Source organism: Acanthaster planci, linkage group LG13 (assembly GCF_054643075.1).
Source record: "Acanthaster planci isolate LZ-2023a linkage group LG13, COTS_SCS, whole genome shotgun sequence".
NCBI lineage: Eukaryota > Metazoa > Echinodermata > Asteroidea > Valvatida > Acanthasteridae > Acanthaster > Acanthaster planci.
The window spans coordinates 9264126-9283021 of record NC_141789.1 but is presented as its reverse complement, the minus strand read 5'-3'; the positions used below and the strand labels follow the sequence as shown (position 1 = coordinate 9283021).

The 18896-nt window shown below is 39.3% G+C and overlaps 1 protein-coding gene across 2 annotated transcripts in view; it reads left to right on the top strand.

The window, feature by feature from the left end:
- The first annotated feature begins 455 nt into the window (after positions 1 to 455).
- The window catches only part of LOC110988180 (G protein-coupled receptor kinase 5-like), an 83685-nt gene continuing 65244 nt past the window's right edge, over positions 456 to 18896 (top strand). For both annotated transcript variants that reach the window (XM_022251479.2, XM_022251478.2), the window contains exons 1-2: positions 456 to 947; positions 13556 to 13651. In XM_022251479.2, coding sequence (XP_022107171.1) covers positions 896 to 947; positions 13556 to 13651 — 148 coding nt within the window. In that variant the 5' untranslated portion in view covers positions 456 to 895. The remainder of the gene's footprint in view (positions 948 to 13555; positions 13652 to 18896) is intronic.

Genomic DNA, 18896 nt, shown 5'->3' with positions numbered 1-18896 from the left:
ACATGTATGTACGCGTTCATCTGCGTCCATATAAAAAGTGTTGTCTTTTCATCTCGCAAAGTAATTTAAACTTTCATTTTAATTTTACAACAAACTTGCGTAGACGTTCTATCCTACGGAAACGTCTTACCGCCACACACATAATTGTTTTTCTTTCACGTACGTATATGAAAACTATTACGTACGTACACGACCTGACCTGTAACTTCAGGTAAGTGCGTGAAAACAGTTATTAGTATTAGCGTCACGTACGTACGTGATAGTTTTTACTATGCATGAACAGTACTGAAACCAAAGTGTACGTACGTGAAAAAAAAATTATGTGAGGTAGTAACACGTTTCTACACTAACCGGCCCTGCTGAAAAAACACACAGAAAAAGCGAGAGCCCCTACAACTGGAAAATGGTATACTCCTAACAAGCCGGCCATATTGTTGCACACAAATATCGCTAGTGTAAAGAGTGTGCAAATAAATGGGACGGCGCTGTGTGCGTACGCACTTGTACACTTGCGGACATCATTTAAAATATCCTGCAATGTGAAATCACCGGATTGTCCAACTCCTCACACGGATTGTGTCGATGATAGCCGCTTTTTGTTACCTGCATAATGTCATGAGTTCTCACTGATATCATGCACTGAATCTCCAACGGCGTTCTGGTGTGACGAAAGCGAGATTCCAAAGTCGGTACGATACAGCAACATTGTGATTTCTTGTACGATTTACCGAGCGAACTGGACGTTTCTGTTACACGGATTTGCAGCCAGCCAGCGGGACCGTCCGGCCACCACACCCAGTGAATTTTTGACGGCACACTCTCGTCGGCAAAACTCGCCTCAACTCAACACTGACCGCGGATAATTGCGCGCCCCGGGCGAGGGGGGACTTATGTTATGGAGTTAGAAAATATTGTGGCCAACACAGTTTATTTGAAAGCTCGTGAAGGTTGGTATCATTTCAAAGTAGGCCTAAGGTCCGGTCGACATGTTTCGCTTAAGGTTCAATGAAGTTAACACAATAATTAATATTGCTTTTGATCTTGTCAAGTCAAGATGTTTGCTTAAGTTTAAATGTCTACAATGTACATGTACATCTGTGATTTAAATAACCATTTGACTTACTTGTGGCTGTTGTACTGTTAAGACCTGCTTCATAACTAGGGTTGTTATCAGCCATGTCAGCCAAAGTTGGCTATGGTGTACCACTTGGCTATATGTACTTCAACTTGTGGTCAGTTTCCTTGTCCGAGTAACTGGGACCACGCTTGGACTTGATGAATTGCCCTTTTTAACATTTTGACATGGGATTGGTCAGGCACTACTAATCTCCCCGGCCATGTCAAAATGTTAAAAAGGGGATTAAATCATCTGCTTCCCAAATCTTTTTAAGACAAATAGGGATGTACCTACTGACAGACTGACAAATTGTAAAAATGTGCCATAAAAAAAGGCATAATCACATTTGCACATTTGGCGGAAATCATTATTGGATAAGGGGTGCTTTATCAATCATGCCATTATTAGCAGATCATAGATGAAATTGGGACTTACTATCCCCATTTAGTTTTCAAAACAGTCATCTACAGCCATGAGTTAGGAAGAAAAAATAATTGACTAATGGTGGTGGGATGAATATGAACTAACACAGGTATATGTATTGTCTAGATGACTGCAGATGTGTTTTGCTAGTAGTACATGTAGCAGTACTGGTACAAGCATTAGCTTCCTTTTTTGTGTGCAACCTCCCCCTCTCCCACCCCCGAAAAGAAAAAAATTAGACCAGGTGATGATGATATTTTTCATATTCCTGCAGCGTACGGGAAAATTGATTAACATTTGCTTTTAGGTTCATCAAATGATGTGGCATTATAAGTAGATTTTGGGACTTCAAGTAAAAGTAAAGTCAATTGAAGATCACCAGCCTGAGTACATGCATGACGTATTCTGCAGTCTTCAGGTTGTCCTAGTAATATGTACATCTGCATCAGTGTTGCATGACGTGTTTACAGCACAATTCCGGTATATAGCTGGTGGGCAATTATAGAAGAATGACAAACCAAAGAGGGAAAGAAAGAAATGTTTGACTTCCTATTCCTCTAAGTATTACAATGGATTGTGATTTCCTGATTTAGTTTTACATGAATCGCTTGTTAAAATGCTGGCCAAATATGATGATGACTTGCACAAATTTCATATGCGGAGATTCAGGGGGAGGGAAGGGATTTTGCCTTTTGCAGGCCTCTGAAAAAAAAACACACACTCGGTTCCTCATTCAGGGTTGGAATGATAATCTCCTTTACGTATTATACAATTACATGTATTAACTTGAACATTGCTGCTTACCCTTTAATACTGTTTATTGTTGGCATAAAAGAGAGTGAAATTCCTTATCAAAATGACTGCCCAGTGACGTCAATAAAGTTTATGCTGGATCCACTTTGACTTTTTTTTTCTGACAGTAGTCGAAGGCTATCAGGATACATGTAATTTGCATTCCAGCTCCTGCTTTTTTCCTTTTTTGTTGAACTTTTCAAATCCAGGACACCTTTCAGAAGAGGCACGCAGTGAAAAGTCAGCACGTTAACTTGGGTAAACTTGCCCTGGATTCAGCTTTCAAAAGCTTGTGCCCAAGAAGCATTGAATTTTGAAATTCTATGGCTCGTCTGGATTTGGACTCTGGTTAAGTTTGATACCATGTACATGTACATGTATGTTACTCTTTGGGTGTAAAACAGGTGCGCATTGTTGCTTTTGGTTCTCAGTGCCATTTGCATTTGTAATTTTTTCAAAGTACCGGTATCTTATGGCATTTGAGAGTAAAAGATATACATTCAATATACAGTTACAAAGTTACAATACAGCATGAACGCCCCAGTAAGCCTGTATATGTTTAATATGGTCTTGGAATGGAAAATGTACTCGTACATGTACATGTACATGTAGGTGTCCAAGTTCTTCATTTGTAATAGTCTTAAAAATTTACATTTTATGACCTTGACTTTGTTATCTGTTCCGAATATTTGTTTGTACTCACTCATGTACATTCATCAACAGGAATTAGCACAGAAAGAGCAGTCTTATTTGTGTTGCTGATTTCATTACTACACTGTAACTTCATACATGTAGTTTGTTCCATATTTATTTTGGTACGAACATGTACATGTGTGTACTTCATGACACATATACAGCCTTTACAGGAGTGGTTTCACCAAGTGAGAGTTCAAGTTAATCCAGTGTTTGGGTTGGACTGTCATCATGTTGGCATGCCCAGACAAAAGTTCCTATTTATTCCGGAAACCTAGCTTCCTCTGTGAACCCACTGAAGAGGTCATTATTTCCAAGTGGCAGTGGTTGACATGTCTCCAGATACATGTACATGTACATGAACACTGTATGTAGCCTTCCCTGTTCATTTCAAAGTCTGGCTCCCGAGGATATACAGCACTGTGGGCCTGTTGTTTAAACAAGGAACCAGAGTGACTCAGCCCTGTGGTTGGTCCCTGTGGTTTTTTTGCCTTGGTCCTTGATGGGTCTTGGGGAGGCACTTGGTATAAACAACAACATGACTGTGACTGAAATGTTTTGTACATGCACAGTGCTGGGTATTGTGTGGCAAGCTCACAGATATGTTTTATTTGGGAAAAACTCACTATTTGGACAGGAAATTAAAAAGTGTCCCCATGGAATTAGTCATGATTCACAAATGATTGTTTTAATTCTGCCAATTTGTCTGTCAGGGGACACCTAAGGCACAGAATGCACACATTATAGTCATTGAAGGTTCTCAATGAAATACCTTACAAAGGGGCTAACCGTTGTGCTGTATTGCTTTCTCCACACAACTGTAATTCCATTCATCGATTGAAGATACCAGCTTAATAACAAGTTGAATAGACCTTGTATGTGTATTAAAGTTGTACATGCCTTTTGAAACAATCGAATGAAAATAGTGGAATTAGAAAATTACATTTGTTGTGAATTTGTGTTTGTTTAGGGACCAACATCTGGTCGAGGACACCAAAGTTGTTGATCTGGACTTTGTACTGGTACTTAAATCTTGCTCAGGCATTGTTCTACAAACTAATGCCTTAAAAGCTGAATGGATTTACCGTGAAAAATTATTATACTGTTTAGACGAAACACCATTCATTATTCAACCTTCAGTGTTGTTTTGAAAATGATGAATTCCTTTCCCCCAAACAAAGACTCTCTGGACAAAAATATTGCTGATTTGCAGAGTACTTGATACATTTATAAAAACCATTTATTTCCTGGTCGTACATGTACTAGTACAAGTATGTAGTACAAGTCGTCGATTTCATCATGAAGTGACATACTAGGATAGTTTTGGTCCATCACGAAGTGACATACAGTCCATAGACTTTGCACTTACATGTATACGTGTACATTATGTGGTACAGCAATTATCCATGATACGTCAGTTTGTGATGCAGCCAACGATCAGTGATTAATTTATGCATTAATCAGTATAAAATTTGAACAAATGATGAACAACCACATTTTACTGCTGTTTGTGGATTTCTATGCATTGCAATCACTATCTTTATTGTACATGTAATTTGACAGGTCAAATTGAGTTGCATCTTAGTGAGCAATATACACATGTACTTGTATAAAAATATGTGTATGTTACATGTACCGGTATGTGATTTACTTGCATTTTGGTAAGCATGCATAGGCTGAATGGCATTTAAACAAGTTTTTGTTGTATACTGAATACATTTAACAGAATTCTGTATGCACCATCAATGTGGCAGAAATCCAATGAATTTTCACATACATTCCCTATAAATATGTAGGCCTGCATGCACCAGTAAATAAATACTTGTGTAGGCTCTTAGCACTTGTAGCCACATGACGTTTACTTTCATTATACAATTTTCATTGATTCACCATATCATGTAAGGGATGAGCACTGTAGTATAATTCACTAAGCATACTCTTGTGTGTTCCGTTCCATCTGCCTACCAGCCTGTGACCCTTTTCCAAGCTGGTGTACACAAGGAAAGCAGGGCTGGAAAAATAATGCATCCAGGAGCATGCATGACATGTAGAAGCTTTGTCCACATTTGTGGGACTTGGTCAGTGGATAATTAGTTAATATCTAGTCTAGCAGTTTCCGCATGGTGCATCTCCTTATTGCTCCCCTCCCCCCTTTGCTGTACACGTATTTCACACTCGGGCAGTTCCTTTAGCCATTTCCCCCTGAGTGCTATTGGGAGGGAGACTGATGGTCTTGGAAGAGTGTCGGGCAGGGCTGCGAATTAGTGTGTTTTTCATACCATACCAGTAGGATTACAGGTCACTTGATGCGGTACAGATTAACTCCTTGTGTGTTGTGATGACCCCTGAAATGTACATGTACATGTATGGCCTGAAGCTATTTCATAGGCTGAACTTTTTTTCTTCTTCTTTTTCTCAAGGGCATTTCCCATCACAGTTTTTGACTTGCCAAACATTGTGACATTGAAAACAATTACAGTCGAACTTCATTAATAAGAGGTCTTTTTGACTTGCCAAACATTGTGACATTGAAAACAATTGCAGTCAAACTTCGTAAATAAGAGGTCTTTTTGACTTGCCAAACATTGTGACATTGAAAACAATTACAGTCGAACTTCATTAATAAGAGGTCTTTTTGACTTGCCAAAATACCTTGTGATAACAGGAACTTTTGTGTTATCAGGATCAAAAACAATGAAGAACAAAAGATTGGGACCGACCTAAAAGTGTCCTTGTTACAAGCAGAATCTTGTATTAACAATGCTCTTATTAATGAAGTTTGACTGTATTTCCACTTTCTCTGCCAAGATTTTCAGACCTTGTTGCCGTTATAAGCAATACAAGATTTCATTTTCACTGATGTCAGCTGTTTAAACTAATATAGAAGGCGGGTGGGACTTTGGTAGCATTTTCAATGAACGCGGATGAGGAAACATTTGCAGAAGTGACCTGCACTCATCTACGATAATCAACAGTCATGACAGTAATCTTTAGCATGAATGCATGCAAGACAGCTCATATACTAGCCCCTGTATTGTAATTACCAGTACTTTGAATAACAGTGACATAAGCTTTCTTGAAAGAAGTTAATTATGTCAGTCCTGACTGTACCCCATACATGGACGTGCAGGTTAAGTTCACTCCAATGTTCTAATTTCATACCTTTAATAGCACTCCTGCATTTGCGTTATTGAGTAGAGACTTTAAGTCAGTGTGTAATAACCTTCATTATATCAACCATACTGGAGCAACTGACTGAGACATTCTAACTGCAATGGAACAAGACGCCTGTCATACAGATACATGTAGCAATAATGTAACAGGATTTTCAAAAGCTACATGTACATGTAAGTCATGCTTGGATGGACCACAGCGCTGGGACTGAAGGTACAGCGCCTCGCAATCTGCTTGACTTGTAGTGAGGGTGTTATGCATGTTGTTTGCGTGGAATGTCACTGCTTGTCAGTGATGGATGTACTGTGATTGTGAAATAATTAGACTCCAGATAGAAATGTTGAAGATGCTGGAAATTTAGGCTGGAGACAGTTTAGTACTGGCATATTTTTGGTTTCATGCATGCAACATACATGTAATGGAGATAGTGAAATGGTTACCCAACTTAACAGTAGTGACCAGATTTGAGAAAAAAACATTACTTAATTTCATTTTGACTCGTTGCAGCCATTACAGGCAGAATTTGGGTCATCAAACAATAAGATGAATATTTGTTACGTACATTGTATCGTATGAAGTATGCAATGTACATGTATGTACATAAAACAAAACATGGACGTGTAAATGTTAAGGAATAAATTAAAATTGGCAAGCAAAAAATAACCAAGCTGACAACTATTGAAAAGAGATATAAAAATCAAGCAACAAACGCTTGTGGACTCAAGATCTCACAAGGTCAAAAGGACTTCCAGCCTGACCCCAACCACAGAGCAAGAAAGTGAACAGCAGTATTCCATGTACATGTACCTGTATGTACATGTACTATGGCATGTCTTATACTGCACTTACATGTACATGTATACTGGTGTAATGTAACTAAAGCAGGAGATGTATGTCCATGTAATTAACTAATTTTGAAGCTGTTTTGACTATAGTGCGGTTTATTTTTGGAAATGTCAAGGCTCACACAGTGCCTTTTATTATTCTTACATATTTGGTAACTAAAAACTCAGGGATGAAGTGGAGCCCCGCCATAACCAGCCATTGCATGCTAACACAGTGTACCAGTGTATTTACAAGATTCCGAACGATTTCGATTGCCTGGTTTTTCAAGTACATGTATGTACCCGTACATGTATGTAGGTAAAGACAGCTGGGCTGAAATTTCTAGTGGGTGTGGAACGCATACATTTCATTGGACATATTCTCACCTCAAGTACCGGTAGCCAGAAGTGTGGACTTGTAGTGGGGTAGGCCTGTACTATTTTGTTAATGATTTTAGTGGTGGGAGGGATGAAGAGGAAAAACAAGCAAAATGCAAAGTCAACCACACACAGCGCCCTGTTACATGATCCAGTTTCAAAGACATGTTGAATGTAATAACAGAGTTATGTCCTGGCTGAGAAGTACGTGTACATGTAATATTCAAAGACAAAACAATTCGCTGTGCACTGTAGTAGTGTAGGCAGTAATAGTAGCATACATGTGCAGATTACAAACCATCAAAACTGATGAAAACAATGACGGAAATTCAAACTAGTTCCAGTCCAGGAATTCTCCAAAAGATTAAAACCGAAACAGGCCAGATGTAAAATGTTAAAAACAGTTAGAAGTGTCAAAAACACAGCTGAAATTGGTTAAAACGCAGAGCTTGTGGTGACCACGGCTGCACCCAGCAGTGAATGTAGAATGTACATTGACATGTACATGTATGTATTTTTGACTGAAAAAAAAAAAAACATACCAAATGAGAAATCAAAGATTTTAAAGATTTTTTAAAGATTCAAACAGGGTGATGCTTGATTTAGGCAGACATTTGTTTTACATTTTTCAGCAAAGATTCCAAAGGAGGAGAAGCATGATACAAAACAGTCACACAAAACTAGAATTACTGAAAACCTGACGAGTGCACTGTACATGCAGGCTAGCATATATTTTTATAAGAAAAAAAGGTGTCCAAAACGGGCCATACAGGTACCAAGATCGTCCCTTGAATAAATTTTGAATGGTGGACCTACCGGACAGCACAGTACATGTACATGTAGGTTTGCGTGACTCATTGTCAGAATTTCATAGAATTGATTCTAAAATTTCTGAAAGGGGGGGGCGGGGAGTACAATTCATATTTTCAGGGAGTTGACTTCAGTATTATCATAATTGAATTCCAAGTCAGTGCAGAAACAAATTCAAGGTGTTAACATAAGTATGTACATACATGTACTGTATGTATGAGGATAGATCACACCTTGAATTGACCTCACATTACTAAAAGTGTCTCCTTTTTGTGCAGTGTACACAGTGCATTCCATTAGTGATGTTTTCCCCATGCTTTTTTGCTGGGGACATCTTGCCATCAATCCCAAACGGAGTTCTTACTCCTGGACGGATGCCGGTATCGATTCTAAAGATGCTGGCATTGCCAAGGCAATAGATGGAAACCAGTGAAGGGAATCGGGAGCTGCACGGCATCAAGGTTCATTTGCTGTGACGGGAGCTCCAGCTTCAAGCGGTGAAAGCGCAGCAGAAATTAGCACCTCGGGCTGAGCCTGGATGATCTCTAGTCATTCAGAAAATGCCTTTTCCATGCTCACATTAATCCACATGCCATGCACTGTATTAGAAAGGCTTTATCGGTCGTTGATTTGTACAGGTATAGGTACATGTACCTTGGAATATCAGTCCATTTTCGTAACTGTTTTGACTTCCTTTCACTGTGTGCTGTGTCAGTGATGGAGGGAGGTTTCTTGTTTTTTCCTGATCGAATTCTGGCATAAGGGTTCATCTGTGACAGTGACAGATCTATTAAAGAAGATTTTTGAGAGTTCTGTACTCTGCAAGTCTGTACATACTGTGCATTTTCCCATACCCCGAAAAGTTGAATTTACCAAATTCCAAGCAGTGTTATACATGAATGCTGCGTCTGCACTGGTACCTACAAGTACACCCACGGTGCTTATAATAATTGCATTCAGAATGACAGGAGCTGCAGCGCAAGGTCCCCTAAATGTACTCACAAATTTCCCTGGGATCGTGTACATTATTGGACTGTGGAAATCCACACCTACGTGTACACATACATGTACGTACATGTACACCTGTGTGCAGCACTGTGCATGCGATAAATTACTGCTGAGCAGCGGTAAGATCGCACATACTGTACCAGTAAGTACATGCACATGTATACCTTGCATGTACACTTGTCTGCAATAGTTGTATAGATCCATGCTTGTACGGGGCATCACTTAGCATCTGTCATTTGTAGCAAATGTGAGAAGGTTGAAATGTCAACATGTTAAATTTGTATTTTTTTCCCAGAAGTGACAGTACTTTCTTTTCATTTTCAGAAAATTACATTTGTATGTACATGTATGTACAGTACATGTACATGGAGGGCTATAATTACGTGCATACAGGTGCACATGTACCGGTACAATGTAAACATGCACACGTAGAGCAGCTGTGCTGCCTATTATGTCCTATACATGTACTGCGTAAATGTGTTCGTACAAGGTCCTGGGTACAGGACATACGTACACATGAGCAACACAGCTGTAGCACACTGCACAGGTGCATGTAATGTCTGTTTTTCCCCCCAAACTTGCATGTAGTAGCTAGTACCTATTGCAAAGTTTGAAGGTGGTCCTTTAAGTACAATGTACACATATATACGTGTACCTGTAATGTTCGAACTGTACATGTTACTGGTACATGTATCTCATTAACCTAAAAAAATATCCTCATTGGACTTCATTTAGTTTGATGCCATCCAGTAGGCTGTTCTTTATGCAGTGCATGCCATGTATGGAACATCTTTTTCTTGTACAAGAGGGTAACTCAAAGTAAAGTATGTTCATAACACACGACTTCAACCACAGCTCTCTGCAACCTGTGGAGGAAGTGTGTTGAATTTGGGATTTCGTGTGGAAATACTGTAAGAATTGCGAGATCTTGTTCCTGGCAAGTTTTCAGTTGAAGAATATGCCAGTACTTGTAAATTATCACAAATCATTGGAAATCACTTCTCTAAGCATAATTTCTGAATGGAATTCTAGATTGATGCATTCTCATTCAATGCTCAGCTTGTACATGTACATGTACCGGTACCATGGTTTGATAAACTGACCTTGGGTCCCCTACATGTACATTGTACATGCGCTTATCGAGCTTGCATTGCAAGTCCAAATTCACCAGTTTGCCGCCCGAGGATGCATAAACATGATTTGGCAGTGTATATTCGCAGGGGCCGGTGACAGGTTCAGTCGTCAAGCTTTCCCCCTGAGTCTACCGCATTGGAAGTGACATACGTTTCATCGGTTTTGTTCACGCACAATGTCTAGTTCTTGAGGTCCTCAGACTGAAATGGACCGTTATTGAACTTGGCTGCTCCACTGTTTTCCATCATCGTGGCAAATTTCTCTCTCTGGTCCGGCCTCGGACTGTCACAGAATGAACTCATGCAAATTTTTTCTCAGATAAGATGATTTTTTTTTAATGCAGTGCAGTTTGTCAAAAAAACAGTTTACTTGTGCAGAATCTTCTGTTCATGTGTCAGAGTTTCTTCATATTGAACCTCCTTGCACATTTGTACAGTGTACCTAAAAATCTAAAGTTGCTGTAAAACATGTTTTATAAAATTGGCTAGATGTAGCTTGAGCGTCCATATTTGTGATGTTTACCTGTTCCAAATAAAATGTATCTTCCAGTCAAAGTAATCGCACCCACAAGTGGTTTGTCTCATTTATTTGCATTGCAATGTTTAATGAAATTATTACAGGAGGCCAGTGACCTGTGGAAAAAAATGCATCCTTACCAATGGGTCGTCTCTGCATTGTTGACACTGTCAAAACTAAAAACTGCTTAACAGCCAACTTAGTTCATCCCTGGTTCATCCACCTCCCCGTCTCTCCCCTCCCCCCATCTTGTACCCTTTCTGCTTTTCCCCCCTCCCCCCTTCCCTGTCCAGGCCAGTTCAACAACAGGATGCTTGTGTGAATTCCATTTTGTACCCGGGCCGGCTTGACCTGATCCAATATGGTTCGGTCGTGTTGGTGCATTCCCCACAGCACAAATGCGAGTAGCTGATGTGCGACTGCCACTTCATATTTAATTGCGCTCCGGTTATGAGTGCGGAGCTCTGGCGGGTGTTGGAGGCGGCGACAGTTAGTACTTGAGGTCTACTGGGGATGCATTTTTAATAACACTCAGCAACAGTGCCCGTGATTTACGATGTCTCCCTTTCATGCTAGCATTGTGTCACATTATTATCAGTAATACATGCACATTGTACATGTATGTACCGGGAGAATGGTTCCATAAAGCTAAGCAAGAGTTACATTTACCTGTACATGTGCATGTAATAGGCTTCAACATTGCATACATGCTGTAAGTAGTACCACCAATGCCTACATGTTTTGTGTACATTGCAGTTGAGACCAGTGTGATATTTCTAATGTACATGTGTAGAAGTTTCTAATACGTACATGTAATATGTCAAATGTAATGAGCGATACCGTACAATGTATGTGATCTTTTTCTTACCAGTAGGCTGTCTTATTTAGAGAGCTGTTTTTGCACAGTATGAACCATACCATGTAACATTACCCTCTTTTGAGAAACACATGCAAAAAGGCATGTGTGCCCCAATTTATTTGAACTGACTCTTTTGTAGCAACGATTACTAACTTTGTGACAATTTGTCAAAAATTTATTGTACATTTGTTCCCAAGCATGTACATGTACTAGTACACTGTGTACATGTAAGTACTGTACATCTTCAGTGTGTACGTGTGCATAACTACCGATTTCTTTTCAGTTTACATTTTAGTTAATTGTTGAGTGGTGAAACAAAAGTTTTTCCCATCATTACTCTCTCATGTCAACCTCCAATCAATTTACTACCCGTATTTGCCAATATATTTTTGGGTTTTTGTAAATTAATAATGAGTGATAAGACCTCACATGCATCTTGTGGGCAATTTAATCACATTCACTGTAATTCAATGTGACTAGCCCAGCTGAAATACACTGTCATTTTACTGGTTTGCATTAAGATGTCGAATGCCACACACATGGAGCCACATTTCCAGTGTTGCACGACAAGTGTTCTGTGCTTAAGACATGATTCATAAATACGTCAGATAATTTTTTCTATTCAACAATGCACAATGTGATTGTGTATTAACATTGAATAATGCCTGCTGAGATTTGAAAGTGCTCGCTGTATGAAAAATGCTCTGGCACCCAAATACAAGACAGTTTAATCCATCCCTATTGATCAAGAGTCTATGTGCGCCGTAGCACTCAGCACTCAGAACTGTCCACACACACGCCAAGGCCATATAAGGAGATTCTTCTGGACTTCTTGCACAAGGAATATACCATGAAATGGATGGGGGTGTTGGGAAAATTGAAACAAATTAACAAAGTCCTTGGAAATTTATTGTACATGGACTTCTTTTGACTCTGACTAACGCACTATTAAAATGTTATTTATGAATGGGAATGAACATGTGCTTAGTCGGTCTTAAACGTTAAGACTGGCTCAAGAGAATGAATGCTGTTAAGCAAGCCACATCTATTCTCCTGAGCCGGTTTTAAATGCATATTTAAACCCCCCCAAATATTTATTTCATATATTTATAAGCTTCTAAGGGTAAATGACCATTGTACTTGTATACTCATTTCTAACCAATGTACATGTAAGGTTGGAAAGCAGTTTAGGAGCAATTTATCCTGTAACTTAATTTTGACTTGGCATTGAGGACTTAGCTTTGAAGTCTAGACATACATACATGTACCAGTCTTATGGCACGTTAGGTCAGCATTGAAAAAAAACAGTTTGATTATGAGTGCGCTAAACCTGCAATTTTGTTCTGCCCAAAATGGGAGTCTTAGTATTTGGTAGAAATTTAAAAAATGGTTTCCCTAAATGCAACATTTGAGTAAATCGGAAAAAAAAAGCATGTATTGTAGATTGATACTGGTCTCTTGTTAAAAGTACCTGTACATGGACTGTACTTGAATAACCAGTTATTCTTTCATTGCTGATCTTGGACACTTTAGCAGTATGTTATTATTAATTTAATCGTACGTGTACATGTGTATGTAAACGCAAGCTGACTTTTTTTCCCCAAGAATATTGATTTTGCAAACCCTACCATATTTTATAATGTTCGTAGTCCAATCAGTAAAAATGTTGGCTTTACATACTGCATGTACAGTATGCACTTGTAAAACTCTTTTTTAAAACTTGGCATCCCTGGAAATCCGAAGGAAAATAATTAATGGGCCTGTATACATTAATGAGTTCACTTGTTATGCTTTTACTCATGAGGTTTTCGTTCTTGTTACTCACAGGTGGAGGCGGGAAGAGGAAAGGACGTAGCAAGAAGTGGAAGCAATTACTCAAATTCCCTCATATTTCAATGTGCCAAGAACTCAGGGAAACTATAGGTATGGTATGTGTACCCCAAGGGATTTGGTAGTGTGTGGGACGGTGTAGAGATGTGACAGGTGGACAGTTGTACAAGAAATGGAGATACATATAGACAAGATTAACTCGGGATGCAGGGTTATTTGGTGTTATTGCTCACGATGATTGCAAAACATTCCAATGGATTATAAGGTTTGAAGCATTTTTAACCAAGTTCAGGCAACCAAGTTGTTTGGGTCATCATACAGGGTCGAGTTGAAGTCATCGCATGTGTAGGACATTTACCAGTATGTACATGGACATACATGCAGAGTAGAGTGTTTGAATGACTCAGACGTGATGGGTGTGTGCACATTCATTCAATCTGTTGTGGATGCTCTGTTTCGAACGGTGTATCTGCCCCAAGGGATGTTGTTGCTGGGTGACAAAGCGCCCTCCTGTGTTCATGCAGGGAACCTACATGTATAATCCATGAAGTTTTACACATGGATTTGCTGTGCGGCAGATCAAACACTGCATACATTGTATGCTATACCTGTACATGCATGTACATGATTACATGTACAGTTCATGGTTGATATTGATTGCCAGTTTATTTGCACCTGCCGTTTTACCGGCCGGTAATTGCAGTGGACTCTGCAGTTGTTAGAATTTTGAATAATTTGTGTGTTCATTGACAAGTGCCTTTGTTACAATCTGGTATGAGATCCTTAGTTTGTCAGTTTTCATCTTACCTTTTCAATTACATTTAATTCTCTAATTTTTGGAAATAATTAAACAAGAAGTACATGTAGAATTTTGATTTCATGCATGTCCTCACTTAAATACAGTTGTAGACAAGCAATTAAGAAAATTGATGAGTAATTAACTTAAGTTCTTGTTTTCCGGTCCAGTGAAATCTACATGTACATGTACCGATACATTTACATGTACAAGCATCTTCCACGATTATAACTGTAGAGGATAGATTTAAAATTCATGGTTTTTCCAATTTAAATAAATTTGTTTGAAAAATATGCTATTCAGAGCAATGTACATGTAGAAAGCTTTAAAATGAAATTTCATATGATACCAGTATGTGGTCATACAGTTAACTGAGCCATGGTATTTTGGTACCCGGTACATGTAAGTGTACTATGCATTGTACACTGTACATGTACGGTACCTGTGCATTTGTAGTTTCCAACCGGCTGAGATATACAACATACACAATGTATGTAGGTCAGTTTGCCATTTTGTACATGTACACCACTGGTGAACTGACGTCATGCAAGTGTAATGTGTGTAGTGACGTCATGCAGCAGGGCAGCTATTCAGGAGATGTCACAGAGAGACCTTTAGACCCCCTTCCCCTCCTAGTCCATTCTTTTAATGTTCCCATTGCCCCAATAACGTGACCTCTGGTGTGTACAGTGGGACTGAATGGAAGCCCTCACGCTATGCCAGCTATGCTGACTGCTGCTGAGAATTTTGAACTCGTGGGTCAGCTTGACTGTGCTGCCACAGTGACGGGAGGATGCGCAACTGACGTTTGTGTGACATTAATTAGGGAACACCAGAGTACTACAGGGATTATTGGGATGGATGGAAAGCTGATATAACATCGACCTACATTTGTAGATTTTCCGTTGGGCCGAAACTTTTAAACAAGTCTCATGCTGTTATTTGTCATATATTGAGATCATTCCAGTGAGTTAATTTGTTTGGATTGCAAACAGTGCAGTGCTTCTTCACATTCATTTGGTACATGTTCATGTACCCGGTACGTGTACATGTACATTAATGTCATTTGGTGAGAGTGTACCGTACATACATGTGTACAGTATGTAAGTGCACCAAGACAGGTTGATGGCCTGGTTCTTTCCTCACCTTCCACCTGTGTGGTCTCGGATTCGAATCCACATGTGGATTGGGTTTTCAGCCCCTACTTGACTCCGTGGGTTTTACCCAGAATATTCCTCTGGGGTTTTCCTCCCACCTCTAAAACTGTAACTGCTTCTCATTATCTCCTCTCTACAGGTTTTTTCAGGCTTGCAAGCTACAGTGCCTGGGGCACTTCTGAGGAATCCTTGGTGTCATTATCAGAAATTATCAATGATAATGATAAAGACAGAATATTCCACCCACTTTAATGTGTTTTCACATGCTATTATGTACATAGCGGTATAGGTGAGGCCACATAATAACAACAAAGACCTTATAAATGGAAATTGTTGCTGTAAGAGAAAAGCAGTGAAAAAATAAGGGAGACGTGTACATTGAGTGGACACACATTTACTGTTTCATTTTTAATTGTGATTTACACTGTATATACATTTTATTTTTAAACCTCAGTTTCAAGATTTTAGGGTTGTAATGTAAGTGAACAAAAGACATGTATATGTAGGAAAGGATGCCACTCAAAAATACATTTTACACATTTTCTGGCACGTGTACAAATGTTGTACATGATGCATCATTTGAGGAAGTACTATATCATACATGTACATACATGCACATGTACCGTACATGGGCAGTTCACCCACACGAGCACTTCCGTTGCCAAAACTTGAGCTCTCGTTCATTTACACACGCGACGCACTCTTTGCTGTACAATTCCTGTGACGGGCGCTACTTCCGCTCCACACACAGCGGTTGGCAAGCACTTTCAGTTTCAGGAAACTTCGCAAACTCACGCTTTTAGGTCGGTGACTTTCAGTCGAAAATCGCTAGGTTTCTATAGGACCAATCCCTTAGAATACGTCATCATTGGAGAGAAGGAGACCTTCGGTTTATATCGGCTTTAGCGCCTGACAATCGACTGATGCTGTCAACACCATCGAGCCAATAACATTTTTCAAATCGTCATCAATTGGATTTTGAACTGACAAATCAGAAAGCACTCTAGTGTGTATAATAAGTATCACCTACAGATTTATGATTCTAAATATGAATGTAATTTGATTTGAGGTTTTTCAGCAAAATGCCGTTCTTTATGGGGTAGTTTTGGGTCCGAGCATTAAAAAGCTTTGCACTTCCCAACCTATATGTGTGCACATGCACAAAGCTCGGCCCGGCTGGTGTGTACACGTGTACTGTACTGTACATATACGGTACATGTACATATTTAATACAAAAGCTTTAATACTAGATATTCATCAAGGCTGATACCATGGAATATGGATAAAAAAAAAATCTTCATTCATGCAGTCATCTCAATGATGCCAAAACAGTAATAAAGAAAATAGGAGATGACCTTTGACCTCTTGGCTAAATTTTGCCCTCATTTTATGACATATAATTGCCTGTAACTCCTCAATGCAATGTCGTATTTGAAAAATTCCAAAAGGATTCTTTTGATGAGGTCCTGCTCTATCATATACTGTACATGTAGTGTATTTTGTAAGTGTATTTTCTTTCCTTTAAAAAATCACCTGAACTGCCTGCCTGCCTGCATGTACATGTACATACTGGGTACATGTACATGTACATACTGGGTACATGTACATGTACATACTAGGTACATGTACATGTACATACTGGGTACATGTACATGTACATACTGGGTACATGTACATGTACATACTGGGTACATGTACATGTACATTCTGGGTACATGTACATGTACATACTGGGTACATGTACATGTACATACTGGGTACATGTACATGTACATACTGGGTACATGTACATGTACATACTGGGTACATGTACATGTACATACTGGGTACATGTACATGTACATACTGGGTACATGTACATGTACATACTGGGTACATGTACATGTACATACTGGGTACATGTACATGTACATACTGGGTACATGTACATGTACATTCTGGGTACATGTACATGTACATACTGGGTACATGTACATGTACATACTGGGTACATGTACATGTACATACTGGGTACATGTACATGTACATACTGGGTACATGTACATGTACATACTGGGTACATGTACATGTACATACTGGGTACATGTACATGTACATACTGGGTACATGTACATGTACATACTGGGTACATGTACATGTACATTCTGGGTACATGTACATGTACATACTGGGTACATGTACATGTACATACTGGGTACATGTACATGTACATACTGGGTACATGTACATGTACATACTGGGTACATGTACATGTACATACTGGGTACATGTACATGTACATACTGGGTACATGTACATGTACATACTGGGTACATGTACATGTACATACTGGGTACATGTACATGTACATACTGGGTACATGTACATGTACATTCTGGGTACATGTACATGTACATACTGGGTACATGTACATGTACATACTGGGTACATGTACATGTACATACTGGGTACATGTACATGTACATACTGGGTACATGTACATGTACATACTGGGTACATGTACATGTACATACTGGGTACATGTACACCCATGCTTGTTCATACCGGTAGCTGTAGGGACAGCGGATTTCAGTCACATGATATTTGAAGGTCAAAAATGCACGTGCCTTCGAAGTCTCTTACCGTTAACATTCTGGAGTACACGAACTTGCCAATAGAAATGCACAGAATTGAAAATGCACGTGCCTACATGGATACATGTACACTTCCTGACATACTTTTGCCTGTCATGTTACATGTACGTTACGTGAAAAACCTGGGGTATGTGTTCCACAGTCTCATCACACCGATTTTGAGGACAAGAATGTTGGGACAGAGAAAATGTCCCCATAACTCAGTTCTGATCTGCCTAGATAAACTTCCCATCTTGCGGTCCCTGCCTGGGCACATGTACATGTACAGGTGCTATGTCAGATAAAAGGGACTGCAAAGTGTTGACCATGTTTTCTCCTACACAGACAAATGAAATTATCCCCTTATTAAACACTCTGGAGGCCTTCCTGTATACATGTACACAATGTGAGTTATAGTAAAAGTCACAGTGTGCATAAAACAAAGTGTACATGTAGAAGTACCCTATTGGTGCAAGTTGCACCTGAGATTGACAGTGCTTAGTCAATTACTGAGATCATACTGTAGTGTACCTGTACATTTTTGATGTGGTGGCCTTGCATTTTGCCTGGTTGGCGATTTCTGTAATAAAGGGCAGCAGGCTACACTGACAAATTTGTTCGAAGAACCCGAGCTTGAGAACAATTAATGGAGTGTAAGGTTTCATTTCCCCATTGCATGGAGCCTTTGAAGAATGCAGTATTATGTAAAATGTTCAGAAGAGTATTCTGGCAAACTGCAGTTGTGTACTGTACATTTGTACTGAAACCTCATT